This window comes from Corvus moneduloides, chromosome 6 (assembly GCF_009650955.1).
Source record: "Corvus moneduloides isolate bCorMon1 chromosome 6, bCorMon1.pri, whole genome shotgun sequence".
NCBI lineage: Eukaryota > Metazoa > Chordata > Aves > Passeriformes > Corvidae > Corvus > Corvus moneduloides.
The window spans coordinates 33,474,803-33,492,299 of record NC_045481.1 but is presented as its reverse complement, the minus strand read 5'-3'; the positions used below and the strand labels follow the sequence as shown (position 1 = coordinate 33,492,299).

Sequence of the window (17,497 nt, the reverse complement as noted above, 5' to 3'; positions counted from 1 at the left end):
GGAATGGTCTTCCAAAAGCCCTGAACACGTATCTGAGAAACCAAAATCTGGAAATCACAACCTATATTCTACAGCTTCCTAATCCATCAAAGCATACAGAAAATCCCAATAATCCTGCAAATGTGTTGCAATAACATATTTTCTGAAGACAAAAATATGACACTTTCTACTTTTCAAAGTCAGCAGCAGAAACTAAGTATATTAGATTAATTTTCCAAACATACATACCTAGTTGTCATGTTTTTTGTACTTTTGCTCTTCTGTTTTTGCTCCTATTTGGAAACTGAGATAAGATCTTTGCTCTCCGCCCATCCAGATTTTGACATCAGTCTCTACTAAAATGCTTCCATCTTCTTCTTTCAAGTAGCTGAGATAGAGATAGCTGTAAGTCTCCCATGTGCAGAAAGCTTTCTGTCTAAACAGGAAGAGAACAGGGAGGATGTAATAATACAAAAGGAAATCCAAATTTAAAACCCATCAGTAGAAAAGTCAATAGTAATTAACAGCCAACATTTCAAGCTATTGAAGCACTGCTGGAAGTATGACTGGAAAAAAATAAGACATCTATTCTGTAAAGAAAAGTAGAGTTTCTAGTTCTGGATCTTGACTTTAGTATATTGAATCACTAGTGACATCAGCTATACACGCAGGAACTGACATTCATGGCAGGTCAGCTTATGTCCAGAAGTTGGTAAAGGATCTAGTCTTTGACAACAGAAGAATGGTGGCTCTGTAGGTATAGATGAAACAGGAAAATATCAGCTAAGAAATTTTATTACTCCCTTACTTACTTTCTCACAATATTTGCATTCTCAACAGTGCCTTTATTCTACTGTCTTATTCCCTGAGAATCCTATATTCCCAATCTTGCTACCAGCTTTCAGCTTCTGATATATTCAGAAAAAGTTTTAAGAAGTATTTGTGGTAATTCTCTGTCTGTATGAATGTGGGCAGCATTGGCCAGAAATGATTACTGGAGTGGGGCCAAAAGGTGTGTTTTAAATTTGTTTCTCCTAACTTTATGATGTTAGTGCTCAGACAAAGAGTCAATGCAAATATGAGCTCTGTAGAGGCCCAGAGAAGCTGACTTTAGTCTCAGGGTCACAAGGTCGGTTAATAAAGTGACCCTTAAAAGAAGAAAAACAGGGTATGGAAATGGGAAATACATTCATATTTCTCACTTAATCTTCAGAGAAGTATTTAACCCTTCTTGGTGCTAACACACCTGATAAGTTCTACATATTTCATGTGGGATAGCTGCTGTGAGAGTTTCCAGAAGTTTGTCATACTTTCTTATGGGAACACAGGCATGCTGTCAGCATCACATTAGGCATTGGTGAACAGGGATTGACAGCACAAGATCAGTGGGTCAGTTGTGGACAAATTGGTTCTGCTTTTTGATGAACCTGAACAAAAAAAGCACCATCTATGCTGACATTTGCCATATGATCTCTCAGAGAATACACTACCAGCAGATTTCGTAGTTTTTTGGCTTGGTGGCCCTAGAGCTTATCTGCTGGGTTGGTTAGGAAAGAGGAGAATGTGGAATAATGAAACAGGAATATATATAAATGAAAAGAAGGGAAAGAAGTTGAGTAAGGATAAAGGATGATTGGAAATCACTCTTTGTATGATTGCTGTGGTCAGAAACCTCTTAAGCACTATTATCATTAATTTCTCCTAGAGTAAACATGATGGAAGAGACACTGTTCTGATGAATCACTTTTTGTAGCATTACTGTGATTTTAATGGGACTTGGTTACGACCCAGGATCCTGCTGAGTGCTGTACAGGTAATTTATGTGTAAGACATGAAATTACAGAAAGAGAAAAATGAGAAAATACAAGAAGATAAGAATAAGTTGATAAGTATACTCACGTGATTAAGTTGATAATCAGATCACATGTTATGTACCACTGTCAGGGCTTAGTTTTGACAGGCATCAGAGAAAAAGTGTGTCCTAAGAAGGAATTTGGGGGAGGACAGTGCATTGAATTTGTGGTTGTCAAGTAGAACCTCCTCCCAAATGCGAGACACAGTATATAAAAAAGATCAAGGGCTATTTTTAAATTTTATTTTAATGTAAATGAATCAGTGATGGAGCTATTTTCTTGGGTTGATTGGTTAGGGCAACTGCCTTCTTTGTAGTAAATGAGGTCTGATAAATAAAGCAGGGATAAATTATAAAGCAACCTGAAAAAGGAGACTCATAGCTCATTAACATTCTGTGTGTGTATCAACAATGCAAGGTTTAATTAATCAAGGTAAGACCAAAGGATGTCATAATTACCACAAAGGGAGGTAGTGAAATCCTGTGACAAACACAGTTGAGATACAGCATGTAAATAAAATTCACATATTTTAGACACACTGTGAATGCAGAATTGTAGGAGTGTAGGCTGTTGCCAGAGTCCTGCAGGGCTTTGGCCAGTGCTGGGTGACAGGCAGGGAGGGTAGTTATACTGTCTGCAAGGGTAATAGAAGTTGCAAGTGGTGAGAGATTGCCCAGGAAGGACTGGCTTTGATTTTGACTAGGTTGAACTGACATGGATGGCTAAAAACCTTAATGAGGTAGCACAGAACTATGTATTTTTTTATCTACAGCAGCTCTAGCTGCTGCTGCAGTAAGGAGTAGGGGCTGATGAAGGAGAGTGAACACATAAATCTTTGTCCTTCTCTAATGTGCAGCATTGCTATTCCTGGGTTTCTGAACTATTGCCTTTAAAGTGTGAGTAGAGTAAGTCCATAGGAGAAGGGAAATATATCCATATGTGTGTAGTAAAAAAAGAACAATAATAGTGAGAATAAATGAATGAGGACTACCTGTTGAGCTGAGGGGGGAAAAAGAAAAATTGTAATAATTGCAAGCAATTTTATCTTCAGCATGCTAAATGTTTTCATTTGAATGACTTTTTACCTGGACGAATTTGCTCTTGAACATGTGATTAGAGGTAAAAAGAGCATATTCTCCTTGGCCAGGAAGTCTCTGAATATCACACCTAATAGGCATCTGACTTGAACTGATGCTCTTAGAATCAAAGTCGCTATTCATTTTGCCTGTCCATAAAATTAAAATAAATTTATGAGTCAAAGGTAATACAGATAAAAAGGCTTATATAATAAAAAAAATACAAACTCTGACGCTTGTAAAAAGAAACAAACATAATCCTTCCTGATAGGCTTTATTATACCATGAAAGACCTCTCCTCCCAAAACACACATTTTTCAGAACACATGACCTTAAGTGCATAAGGGAACTTTGTAAGGCTTTCTAACAGCTCTCGACTCCTCTTTTACTATTTATTTAAGGAAAAAGGGCCTGTGAATATACAAACACTAGTTTGCACATGCTATTCTAGATTTCAGTATATTCTTTTTGTTTTTAAGTAATCTTATATATTTTTGGCACTGTTAAGACAATGTATTTTTTATGTATGTATTTTTTACATGAGTATAGCGACATACTTTGCAAATAACAGTAGAAACCCTTAGGTTGTTCTCAGTGAGAGATGGTGACTTCTGTCCTTGCAGCTTTTGGATCACGTGTTTTTGTCAGACATCAAGAAGAGGACAGGACTTAGGCAATGTTCTGAAATATAAATTCTCCAGCTACTGATCAAGCTGACTTTTAACACAAAAGCTGGAGAACAGGTAATATAAGTAGTTCCACCAATGAGGGGAGAAAACCCATTCAAAGCTAATAAATAATTACAATTCATAAATCTTTATTAAACAGCTAATTTCTATCAACCTAAGTGATGCAATGCCACAGAGAATAGAAATACCCTGCCACCAGCCTTTTTAAAAGCTAGATGTAGACTTCTACTTCCCATTCATACCTTGTTTCACTTAGGTCCATCCATTTTTTATACAGAGAGTATGCTGAAGGAAAGAGAGGACACAAATGCCCTAGTCCTTCCTGCAGTGTCCACTAGATTTCTCCCAGAGCTGGCAGCATCATCAAGCAGAGTCTTGATGATATGGTTTTTCTTGTTGAGTTTATTTGAGTCATGATATGAGGAAAAGTGGTGCTTGAGTGTGCATGCACAATGCAGCAAGTTTTGTCTGGCAGGGTGGTTTGGAAGAACTCAGTCCAGTCACTGCTGACACCATAATACATCACACAGTTTGTGTTCTCACCAGGCCTGGCAGCAATTCCATTTCTTGGTTGCATCAGGGCAGAGAGGTAACAGGTAGCTTGGGGTCACCTGTAACATGAGGACATTAGGGCATGACAACATCAGAGATTTTTACATAGGTATTGTCCATGCAGTGCAGGTTGCCAGAGAAGAGTTGGTCTGCTCCATGAGGGATAACGAGCTGAGAGCCAAGGATGACCTCAGCAGAGGCATTGCTTTGAACAGTCAAGGCACAGCTCTCCAGTCCTGCAGAATTCAAAGTGAATGGTGGTAACAGGGTCTGCTGGCAGGCACAGAGAAGACAAGCTGCAGAACCAGATCTGAGGTCCTTCTTGAGACTCTTCCAGGGGTCCAATCAGGAGTAGCAGGAGACAGGACTGTAGTATATATCCAGGGAAATCCAAACAGGAGTCAGGGCTGGCAATAGATGCAGCTAATACCCTCTTTCCAACAAGAGAGAAGCTAGGGCCCAAGCTGTGGCTGAAGTAGCTCCCAGCCCCATGGCAGAGGGAGTCAGGTGGAGATGCCAGGTGAGGCTGGTAAGAGCATTTAAGGCCTCAGGGCACTCAGGGCCCTGGCCCAAGTGTTAATAAGCCAATTTAAAATGGAGCTTGTATTCCTCTGTCTTGCTCTTGGTATACAGCACCCACACAAACACAGACAGCACTAATGGCCTCACCCTTTTTCCCTTCCCTGACTGATCAGGATGGAGATCCATTAGTGGGAAATACAAACACATATTCAAGGTGTGTTCTGTCAACAGCTGAGCTCAGATATCTCTCCAGTATCTGGCCTCTGGATCTCAGTCTTCCCAGCTGCTGGCATCTGGATATATTAGCCCCTGAGACTGCAACCCCACTCCTGTCACACAAACAAACACACAGTCTTAGTGGTTTCTGCAGGAGCTGGCTTTGGACACACAGTGCACTTGACCAGCCTGTTTTATCCTTTTATCCCTCTATTTTCCTACATCTCTTCCTCCTCAAGTCCCCTACACCCATTTCTTTCACCACGTTTTGTTCCCCTACTAAACATCCCACAAACCTTGTGCAATCCTAAAACACCTTTCCCCTTCATCTCCAGCAGAATGCATTGTGCAGTCCCAGCAGAAACCTCACGTGGTCTGAAAGGTGGTTGTAAGAGCCCTCCCATCACCTCACACTGATGGATCTTACACCTGGGCAGGGGCTGAGGCACTTCTGCAATAGCCCAGGGAGGAGGGTGTCGATATGAGTCCTTATCTTGAGTTCCCACCTGCCCTGTGCCTGTGTCCTCCTCTGTGTCTGCTGGTGATGGGCCTTTGATGGGCTGATGGCTCCTGTGATGGGCCTGGGAGAAGCTTGGGCAGGGTGTTATTTGGGTTTGCCCACCCACCATCCTCTTTGTGATCCATAGTGTGTCTGCATTTTATCCCACCCCTTAACAAAGGACTGTTTTCTTGGCTTTTTTTATTGTTTTGGTTGTGGTTCTTGTTTTTGTTTTGGTTAGTTGGTTTTCTACTTTGTTTGGTTTTGTGTGTGGGGTTGTTTTATTTTGTTTTGGTTTTGGTCTTTGTTTTAATCTAACCCTAGTCACCACCTCTTAGAAAAAATCCAGTTAATGGAGAAAGCTGCAGCATGACTCCTTAGCAATGCAGGCTGCCAAGAGCATATTAAATCCTATCTTCTGCTTTGTTCTCTGGCTTTTCATAGCACATTGGGCAAATTGATTGGATCTGGCCATTAGGGAGTAAATTACAGAAAGTCAGTCATCTATCAGTCAGCCAGCTATCTTTTATTTAGATGGGCTCAAGTACCATTGCATTTGCATGTGTGCCTCTCCCCTCCTAAGACTGGCAGATAGCCACTTTTATTTTCATTATTCAATATCTTCAGTGAGGAATAGCTACCTAGCTCTGACACAAAAGTCCTGGCAGGCAGCACAGTACACCACAACTGCTGTCATCAGCATTGGCTCCAGTTCACTCGCCTACAAGATCCCCCGAGCTCATTCTCTTGGGTGCAGCCCACATCCTAAGCCACAAAGCTCTGCAGAGCCACATCCCAGGAGATTGACCACCAATCCTGACCCTAAACAAGCCTGTTACAGCAGCCTCATCCAAATACAAGGAAGCTATAGGAAAATATTAAGCCAAATTCTTTTCTCTGCAGCATCTCCATGAACACATGAGGATAGTCTTGGTCTTCTGGCAGTTCTCCAAAACAGTGCAACAACACCCTGAAATGAGTGTAGCTGAAGAGGTTGTCAGCAGAAGCAGCAAGAAATCTAGCTGGCAATAAACCACAAGAAAAGATCAGGCATAATAAGGTAAAGTATCAATATTACAGCATAGCTGTCAAGCCACCAAAGCAGGTCTTTCCACAAAACATAGAACAGATAGAACAGAACAGTGGAGGTAATCATTGCAGTCTCCATTATCAGATTGAACTGAAGGCAACTAAATTCCAGGAAGATACGCATGTACCAGGACCAAGAACTGCACATGGATTGCTCAAAACTGAGTGGAAGTGAGTTAAAACAGCTAAGGAAATTTAACACAGATAAAAGTAAAAGGACTCATATGAGGAAATTATTTTCTTAAACTGTAATTATAATTACTGTTCCTAGGTTGACTACTACCAATAAAGCATGAGAATTTATCTTTTTAAAGAAAATAAGACTATTAACAATAAAGCACGAGATTTTTAAGATCCATACAAACATATCAGTCAGAAGTACCGAAGAACAAAAATTTTAGGAAATAGAGAACAAACAGAAGTCATCATTATGTGGTTAGTATAAGATAGTGATGCCTTTTAATATGTATGCAGTTCTGATCTCCTTGTTTCCCACAGAATATAATAAACCTGAAGAGGGTGAAAAGAGGAGCAATGGAGATGGGTGATATGGTTTAGGGGTGACAGTGACAGTGCTGCATTGGTGGTTGGACTTCATGATTTTGAAGGTCCTTTCCAACCTTGATGGTTCCATGAATCTGTGATAGAGATCATCCAATTTACAGACCCTTGGATATTGTCTGTGATCACAAAGGGCAAATTACATAATTTGGACATTTAATTCGGAAGATAGCCATCCATAAAATTATGGATGGCAAAGTGAGGGTGACTTCTCTGTGTCTGCTCCAACACAAAAACTAAGAGGCATCAAACAGAAGTAGGAGGTGACAGATTCAGAATAAAACAGAGGAGATGCTGCTTCACACTGTGAAAATGTGGGACACAAACACTGTGTGTGCTGGGGTAGTATTTGTAAGCTGGATAATTATCTCCTTGCCATGCATTTATACTTCTCTGGAGGTGTGAACTATTTTTGCACAGGGACAATTAAAAAAAAAAGAAAAGAATTCTAAAAGTCCACAGGCCACACAGTGCAGGGATGTTTCTGGTGTTCTGTTGTTTCCTTCTCAGCAGATTCTTAAGTAGTTCCACAGAAGCTTCTCCTGCTAGTACCAGCCATTGCCAGTGGAGGAAGGTGTGTTTGTAAACGTCCATGTTGGCTTCTTGGCCCACTGTCTGGTCTTCACATGGTCACAAAATTGGGTCCCCCTTAGTGGTCCAACCAGCACAATGCTTCAAAATTATTAAGTCTGTTACTTTGCCGTAACAGACCTAGACAGGAAAGGCTCTGGTCTGACACATAATGTGTTACATTGTTTTTGAAAAGCTTTACATCTTTGATGAGCTAACTTTTTTTTGTCCAGTTTCTGTTTGGTAATATCATTCTTTAAGACCCTCTTGGGCCACAGTTAAATCTGCATGAGGAGAATGCCAGGTACTGACAAAAACCAATTTGCATGCTTCCTTGTCAGTCCAATGGGGTAGTTTTTCGTGTGCTAATATATATGTGTATATACGTGTGTGTATATATATGTGTGTGTGTGTGTGTACTTACCTTTCATTTACCCTTACACTTTTCTTGAAGTAACTTTACTTTTCAATCCCTGGTTATCAAGACCAGGCCAATACCTTTGTTTTCTGTGGTATGCTCAGATAATCTGCAGAGTTAATAGTGTACAATAAGGTTTCCGTTTCGCTTGTGAATTAACTCTGCAAAAATTACTTGCATGCCTGTATTTTTAAACATAAATTGAGTCCATGGAAATGCAGAAGTCCTTGCATAGGGACAGAGTATGCTGGGTATTGCTGTATAGTACTGGGACAGAGCAAATCATCTGAGCCAGATCAGTCTAAAACTAGAGAGCTACTGAGCCTCTGCACATCACCCCTTCGAAAGCTTTATATTCCAAGAACTTTATCAGCTTGTGTGCAATATGGCACAAATGCATAGAGAAAGTCTTAATCGAATGCTGAGTATGAGTCACTAAGCCCTTCCAGAAAACATGCAGCTAGCAGCAGCTCATGAGGTTGTAACATTTGCAAAATGTGCAGGCTTTTCCTCCCCACAAATTACCCAAGATTTGCCTGCATTTCAATGCTGACTTTAAATCCAGCATGATAACTCATCTTTCTGAGTGGCGGCTAGAACAGATTTACTAGAAAACAACAGTCAAGTTTGAAAGAAAACAAACAACCAAAGGAAAAAAAACCCATAAAAGAAAACACAGAAGAAACACCAGTGTGACTTCTTTCACTTTGAGTAAATATGGAAATTCAGCTGCTGACAGTATCATACTGAAAATGCTGTGCTTTTTCTCTTGAGACCAGCTGGCACTAGGAAAGCGAAGGATTACAGTTAATAGAGATCATGTTCTTCATCGTGAGGATAAGGCACTTAATTGTAATTTATGGACCAAATACTGCTATGGGAAGCTATACCTTGTTCTACAGATTGCTGTTTTAATGACTACCAGCTGCTACAGCTGTTCTGCCCATGCAAACCTTTTGTCATCAATAGCTGTGACTTTGATTGTCCTCATCTCCTAGAGGAGTCTCTGCTTTTTTTAAGTATATGCATAAATGCCCTTCCATGTCTAACCTGTAGTCTTAAGTTTCAGCTTTTACATGGGATTAACAGCAGCTGGCTTTAAATTCAAGGAGAGTACTATAGATATAAAACATTCGAGCAAAGAGTTTCTTACCCAGAATTTTGGGAAATGTGTAAAATACCCTAACAAAAGAAATATCGGGTTGGGAATATATTCCTGAATTTATTTGGGATAAAAGTCTGTTTGGGATAAAAGTAATGTTTGGAAAGTGCCAGCAAAAATGACAGACAATTTGCATGATTTTTCCCCCCCAATATTAAAAACTAGTTTCAATTTGCCAGCTAAGGCAAAATAAAATTTTTGGCAAAATTTGTGCTTGAACATTTCAACATCTACCCTCTTACTTCTTAGTTTCCTGTCAGGTAAGAATATAAGGATCGTTAATTGTCAGCTCCAACTTTTGCATGATAAGGTAGCCTGACCTGGTAGTTGGGCTCTGACTCCTCATTTGACATTCTCACACCCTCCCTCCTCTATTTCCTCAGGGAAGTACAAAGTGCTATATCCAAATGTATCAAATACATGTACTCAAGGAGGGGACTCTGCCTTTAAAACAACTATTGAACTTGGTTGCTAGTGAGTCTTTATGCACTTCATGCACTTCCTGAGATGTGTCTTTAGCAATAACCAATACTTACAGCTTTTTGCTATCTCACCCTTATTTTCCTTGTCTTTTTGTCAGCCGCAAATCAGATACCTGGAAACATCTCAGCACTCTTATCAGGTAAGGAAACAAAGCTCTGGTATGTTTCTTTTGTTTTAATATGTATTTTTCTTATTTAACACAAAACTACATGAACAGTTCAGGTGATGGTGCTGTTTTTGAGAAGCTGAGTATTAGAACACAGTAGAGGACCATCAGAAGTACTGGATCACCTTAGGTTAGCATCTGCTTTCCTAAATAACATATCCCACTGCAAAGTACCACCTTGAGAGGTAGATCCTGCCCTGCAAGTGCTGGCAGAGGTGTCAGCCTGGGGAGCTTTCCTGAGCATGGCTCAAGACAGGCCCCGAACACTGCTGCCATAATGAAGGCAGCGAGGCTGGCACGTGCCATCCCAACACTGACAGGCTCTGAACCAAGGCAAGCAGATGGGAAATGTGGATCTAGCCACTACATCAGGCACTTCTGTGGTCAGTGCAGAGTTTGTGCAGAAGGCAATGTTTACACTTGGTGCACAGTGGCAAGCTGGGGAGGAAAAAGGCAGAACCTGCTGGATGATTTCATTTGCATATTGTCCTTAAGCAGTATCCATGTTTTAATAAGTTTTAAGTGCAACCCTTCAGCTCAAGAATCAAAAAGTCTAAAGATTCCATGCTAATTAGTAATCTCTGGAGTAATACAAATCTGTAATAACTACCTGCAGATCAAAGACATTTCATGTTTAGCATATTTTAATATCAAGATAGAATTAATTTTGTAATTTTGGTAATGAAAGTATAGAAATCAGTATTTGGAAGAGTCCACTTGATTCTTTTATTCATCTGAGTGAATACAGCCAAATTTTGTGTGATGGTTCACATTCGTGGGTTCAGTCAAGGTGTTTGTACGAGGTAGCGGGGATAAAAAAGTTGCTGTAGGATTTTGCAGGTCACTATCAGATTATCCCAGCTGGATGAATGGGACTCAGAAAGCCCACTGCATACATTTTTACCCATGATCATTCCATGTACATGCACTGAAAAAATGATGTAAAAAGAAGAAAACTACAACTGTTGGAATACCAACCCCATCTTCAGTCGCTGATGGCATTGCTTCTTGTTGTTAAGGTATTATTTTGATTGTGCTAAAACCTTATATAGAGAAGTAAAAACAGGGAGAATATTCCTTAAAAATTTGCAAGTCTCAGTCCTTGAACAAAAGTAACCACATACCTGAAGGTCCCTTTGTCCTTGATTTCTTTTCTGAAGCTTCCAACTTTCCCTGATACTGTAAGTTGGGAATGTTAAAAGTACAATTTATCTATTTCTATCACAATTATATCAATTCATATTATAACAACCAAGGCAAATGCTTCAGATTTTAGGCTTGATAATAGGCACATAGTTGTAAGAATGATTTACTGTACTGGTCCTAGGATTTCCTCTCCAACATACTGCTATGGCTTCCAGTGTTAATGAAAGCTGGGCTATGAGCATCTCTCTCAGAAAGTGCAAAGCTTACATTCTTGCAAAAGATTTTGAACACTGACAGAGGCCATTACAAGAAAACAGGGTTGCTGCAGCAGTTTTCTGATTAACCTCCAAATGGTTGGCTTGTTACAATGTGCTCATTTGTTTCTAAGTGTTACCATGACAAGAAATGGTTTAAATGTAGCCATGCATTATAGGTAGCATTGTGCCAACTCTTCTTAGCAACATTTGTAAATGTAAACCAGACCTAAGGTTTTTCTGGCTAGGTTTCCTCACACCTCCCTTTTATCTTTGTCTAGCATCTCCAATTGCATGAACAATCTTCCCTCAAGTTGTTGTTATTGGTGTCCTTTATAAATTCCTGATTTTCATTACACATGCTGCCTATAATAACCCCTAACTACATTATAATAATCCTTTGGTTTATAATAGGCAGTGTTCTGCATTATTTCTCAGAGATGAGTTAACCCGCCTCTCTCTTCCTTCTGTGGTTTAAAATATCAGTACAGTAAAAATAGGCATCCACAAATTAAATTTTGTACCACCCTGCCACTACATAGAGAGATCACAAATGGGGACATGTAGTCCAGAACAAAAAAATATCATCAGCAAGTGTGTTACTGTTTCTCTGAACAATTAGTCCCTGGGTTGCCTTCAAACACGGTGTATGCCTACCTGCCTTCAACCTTTGCAATGGCCCATGCAGGGAGTTTCACAGCAAACAGTTTGGTTTTAAACCCAGCCTGAGGGATGCCCTCTGCAGTTACCATGGAACTACAGCTCTGGTCCACTGTGGCAGTCAGGATTTAAACCCAATGTTCTGTCTTCTCCCTGAGTAAGTCTTCAAAAAATACTATAGGTAAATGTTCTGGCTTCACAAATGGAGTTGGTGGGATAGCATTTTACCCATGAACTCCAAGAAGCAAGGTGTTGTAGGGCACTGCTATGGTCTTAATCCCAGATGAAATGTGAAGCTACCAAAACACACAATCTGGTGGGAGCTGAAAAGCCCTTATTTCATGGGGGGGGGGGGGGGGGGGGGGGGGGGGGTGGGGAGAAGAAAAAGAACAGTTTATCAAATTCCAGACAGTGCAGCACAAGGGCTGTGTGCAATTGCTATGCAATTTAGATGGGGGAAAAAATTATTCTCCACCTTTGACTAGTCTGATTGTAACCCCATCCCACCTCCAAATGCTGCTTCCGTTTTGTCTCTTGGGAGGTGTGAGAGAGAAAGCTCACTTGGTAGTTTCAGTTCTCTCATGACACTGTACATGAGGAAAGGCCCTAGATTGCATATACTATTTTTACTCTTCCCTATGCTCTTCCCCCACCCCAAATACCCTCCTACATCACCACTTTTTTGTTTCAAACAACAAGGCTGAACAGGTGAAATTTTAAATAATGATTGAAGATTTTTTTTATTCATTTAAGTTTCAATATCATTACAGAAAATGTTATGGTACAGAGTTGTTTAACATTAGTTTTATTTCTTTGCTCATTTAATTTCCACACGAATGCTGGTAACACTAATATCTGTACAAGATCAGTCTTTGATTTTTTTTAGTTTTTAGTTCTGTACATTTTTAAATGTATTGGTTAAAAAGGCTGTCAGCACTTAAGGAAGCAATTTTTTTGTTTGTTGAAATAAAAGGTATCCAGTTACTGCCCAAGAGTACTGAGCTGGGTGGCTGCCGGGACAAGAGACATCCCTGAATGCGCAGCGAGGTGAGAAAACCTCGGGGCTTCATTGGGTTCCCAGTGCAGCCACTCTGCTTTTGGCACTGTGCACATCAACACGAGATACAAGATAAAGAACAAGCAGAAGCTCTCTGTGAAGCGGTTATGAAGCATACTAATAAGGGAAATCCAAGTGTTGTCTACGCTAGTATAAATAAGCAGACAGCCTCGTTTTAAGAGCATAAGTAGTTGTATCTTAAAGATGAGAAAAAACACAAGTTCTGCAGGCACCTACTGCTGTCTACTAAAAGCTACCGCTATTAGAACTAGCATTGAACACACAAAGCAATTGCAAGAAAAGGAAAAAGTTGCTTTGATATAATCAGAATAAATTTCTTTGTTAAGATTTGTTTTAAAGTTTTTTTTTTTAAAAGGTATTTATTTAAATTCCATTTGAAATATATTTCAAGATGTTGACTATACTGATCAACTTTTATCCAAATCGGAAAAACTAGCTGTGCCGTTGCATATTACAGGATACAGTCAATGATATGTGGACATGCATCAAAGCTTCGCTCTTGCTGGTGACATCATAGCCTTCCAATGACCATGACATCCACCACCTCCCCCTTGTGAAGCTCCACATACTGCTCTGTCTTTGGAGGTAGCATCAACAGTCCATTGGCACTGCGCATACTCATCAGACGACTGCTCATCTGATTCCCTACAGCAGAGAGGGAGAACAGTTTCAGTTAAGTCTTCAGTTAGTTCCAAATGCTGCAAGGTTCAACAAACAAAAGCTGTTATGATGAAGATGTTTATGTGGCTAACTTATTCATGGAGCTGGGATCTTGCTCTTCCAAGGTGGATGGAAACAGACAACTCTGGAGATTTAGTCAGCCTCTCACCACACTGGCTCTCAAAATCTTCACTCCCTTTGCTGGTGGCTTTCCTATCCAGCCTTCCACATTATCTGTACCGTGTATCTTGTCCTAGTAAATTGCTAATCCTATCAAAATTACTTTATTTTTCAATTTGTACACCTATTCCAGTTGTACAAACACTAAAATCAGCAGAGTCTAGAATATAATTTTTTGTATGTTCAGTTTTTAATATACTGTTCTAGAATAAATTTTATTAACTTTATTCTCTCTGAATAGAATTATGAATTCTATTGGAAAAATTCTATTGGTTGGAAAAAACCTCCAAGATCATTGAGTCCAACCTTTGACAGAACACCACCACTTCAACTAAACCATAGCACTAAGTGCCATGTCCAGTTGTTTCTTGAACTCTTGCAGGGATGGTGACTCCACCACTTCCCTTGGCAGCCTGTTCCAATGTTCAACAGCCCTTTCAAGAAGAAATTCTTCCAGATGTCCAACCTGAGCTTTCACTGGTGCAGCTTGAGGCCATTTCCTCTTGTCCTGTCACTTGTTGCCTGGCAGAAGAGACCAACCCCCAGTTGGCTACAACTTCCTTTCAGGCGGTTGTAGACAGTGATAATGTCTCTCCTGATTCTCCCTTTCTCCAGGCTAAACACCCTCAGCTCCCTCAGCCACTCCTCATAGGACTTACTCTCCAAACCCTTCACCAGGTTCATTGCCCTTCTCTGGAAATTTTCCAGCACCTCAATGACATTCTTGTACTGAGGGGCCCAGAACTGAACTAGTATTCTCCCTGTGGAGACTCACATATAGTGCTTTTTATTGAACAATTTGGATGTAGCAAAAAGACAATTAGTTGTTTAAGGACCTAAATCATCTCTTGCAAAAGTATCACAGTCAGCTTTCTAGCAATATATAGCTAAACCAGTATTCAAATCTAGTACTTACCTCAACTGCATCTTAGTATCCAGAAGTATTCCTAGGTGGCAAACATGACTAAGAAATCCTTAGTCTGCTTTAAGAGAACACCTAGAGCCTCTGCTATTTTTCCTACTTTTCCAGTTCAGCTAAAATCACTTCTTTTATTTGTATTGCTCCTATGTCTGCCACATCTAGTGTTTGTTTAATACATGCACAACAGCAAAAGGAAGCAAATGTGCCTGACTGCAAATAAGCTTAGTGGATGTTTATAAAAATGAATGTGTGCACATATGCAAGCATACAGGTGTAGTGTGTGTGTGTACAAAGGCAGGTTATTCAAATAAAGGATATTTTAATGGTTAAATTGACAAGCCATATCAGCACTGAATTTTGTACTAATGTATGTGTATGCATGTGCACAAGTGTGTCAGCAAATCAGTCTGCATAAAGAAGGTTCTGTGAAAAAGAGTGAAAACACTCTTGGTTGTTCCCTACCCATCTGTAGGAAGGCAAGGCCATGTGTGTGTGTGTGTCAGTCTGTGTGACTGGGCACTGACCTGTACTCTGTGCCCAAGGTAGTGGTTCTTGGTGATGCCAAGTCAGAATGCACCGATGATATTCTGGGCGGGGGTCCAATTTTACATCACATGATAACTGTAGGATTAAAAAAGAAAGTATGAACATGTCATGCATTCACATTGCACTGTCTAAGATAATGGAATAATCTGCTCAATTGCTTTTCCCTAAAAGCAGTATTTTCAAAAACTTGCATTTTGAGGTCAGATGGCGTCTAGTACAAGATTAAAAGCTGTAGAAGGCAGAGACTGCAGTATTTAAGGAAATACAACTGTGATGTTACAATATCAAATTGTGTGAAGATGCATTAAATGAAATATTTCAAAGCTGTTCCTTTACTGAGAGTTTACAGATAGTATTTCTCTAGAAAAAAGCCTGGTCTCTGGATTACATTGCATAAAGATAAAAATGTTATTTGCATTCAAAATCCTGCTAGCTCTGACGAAAGGAAAATGGCCAATCTTTGAAATGAAAAGACATACAGGGGATGGCTCATAATGGAAAAGTCATGCAAAAGTGAAGGTCATTGCAAATTGCTCTCTTTTAGAATATTTTAGCTGTGAGATAAAATCTGGACGCTTGAAAAAGGGCAAAAGAGATACACGGGATAAGCTGTAAGAGAAAAGTGCATAGCCAAGAACACTAAGAAAACTACAAAAGGTGATGTATTCCTTGGTACTTTATTTGAATCAAAAATGGAAGAAGAAGACATTATAATAACATGCCTTGAATCTATATTAAACAGGGTTACCATATCCATGATTTATTAGAAAAGTGAGAAGAGTTTCAGGAATTTATATTGCTTAGGGTGGGGATCATGTGGGTTTCTTATATAAGTAACTCAACAAAAAGGTTTTAAAGTTTGTATTTTCTGTTGCTAATACAGAACTATCCAACTCTAGGTATTCACAGAATACTCTGCATTTTTTACCACAGCCTAAAACAAATGTCTTTTTTAAACAGGAGAGTGTCCTTCCTGCTTGATTGGCAAATGGCTGCCTCTGCATCTGTATATCTTGCTCCATTAGATGGCCATCTAACTCTAAAAAATTACAGGACTGAATATTACCATGAACAGAGACTGAGAATGTACCTCTATTTGTGTGAATGTCCTTCCACTGCCAGAACTAGTCTAGGGCTCAGATTCCACAAACACAACAGTCTTTCAGAGCCCAAAGAGCTGTGCTTCAACATCTTGAGAGGATTTTTAAATAGAGGACAAGCTTCTTACCCTGGCTTTGATGATGGTGGGTCGAGGATCCAGGATACCCTGCATTTTCCTCAGTGCAGGAACAACAAAGAGATTGCAGGTGACAACAGCTGACACAGGGTTGCCTGTAGGACAAAGAACAGTTGGTGGTGATGCTCTCTTGATTTACTGTGAAATGCTGAAAGAACTCATATCTTTATGGCAATTTCACTCTGAAGGATTCTACAGAGCTTTCCATGCTATGTACTGCATCATACAGTACAGACTGCAGTGGTGTGTGGCAAGGGGTATGCGGCAAGTACATCTGTTAAAGCTACACTCTGGATGATGCTGTGCTGAGGTCCTGCTCTGACCAGAATTGCCCCATGTTCCTCAGGCCCCACCATTTGCCTCTGTTCTTCCGCTACCTTTGTCCTATGCCTACATTTGTCTGGGTCTGGAGCAGAGTTAACTGTGCATAGTTACTGGCTCTACCCTCACAGGGCTCTTTATTAGTGACTAATGGTTCCCAGACACCAAGGGAAAAATATCTTTCAACTCCCTAGCAGAGTGCCAAAATGCTTTAGGAAAAATTCAGAGGAGAATCCTACTGATTTATATGTTTTCTGTTGGCTCACAAGAGAGGTGTATGACCACCTGTCAAACACTGTCTTACATATCTGGACTTCCCTAGACAACAGTTTTAAAATAAATGTTATGATCAGACAGATGCTCCATTGGTCTGTCCCCTGGAAGAAAATGTACTGCAGCAACTAAAGCAAGAGAGGATAGAAGCACTAGAGATATATCTGAAAACCACCAGCTTATCAAGAAGAGGATTCCTTGTGTAGTCAAAATTCATGGAGAGCCAGAGCAATAAGAAGAAATTAATTCCTCCTCATTTAGGACAGAAATCCATAACGAAATGTTTATTCTGAACGAGTGCTTTCCCAGGGCACGCAGTGGGCAGCGGTGCAGCTGTGCTGCCCTCTTTTGGTTCCACAGTATAAGCATGAGAAACAAAAATACT

At 40.0% G+C, this 17,497-nt stretch overlaps 1 protein-coding gene across 23 annotated transcripts in view; it reads right to left on the bottom strand.

Moving 5' to 3' along the window:
* Positions 1-12,609: 12,609 nt before the first annotated feature.
* GPHN (gephyrin) overlaps positions 12,610-17,497 on the bottom strand; it is a 289,830-nt gene continuing 284,942 nt past the window's right edge. For all 23 annotated transcript variants that reach the window (XM_032111557.1, XM_032111560.1, XM_032111562.1 and 20 more), the window contains 3 exons: positions 16,510-16,613; positions 15,260-15,356; positions 12,610-13,618 (listed from right to left, as the gene is read on the bottom strand). In XM_032111557.1, the coding sequence (XP_031967448.1) occupies positions 13,485-13,618; positions 15,260-15,356; positions 16,510-16,613 (335 nt within the window). In that variant the 3' untranslated portion in view covers positions 12,610-13,484. The remainder of the gene's footprint in view (positions 13,619-15,259; positions 15,357-16,509; positions 16,614-17,497) is intronic.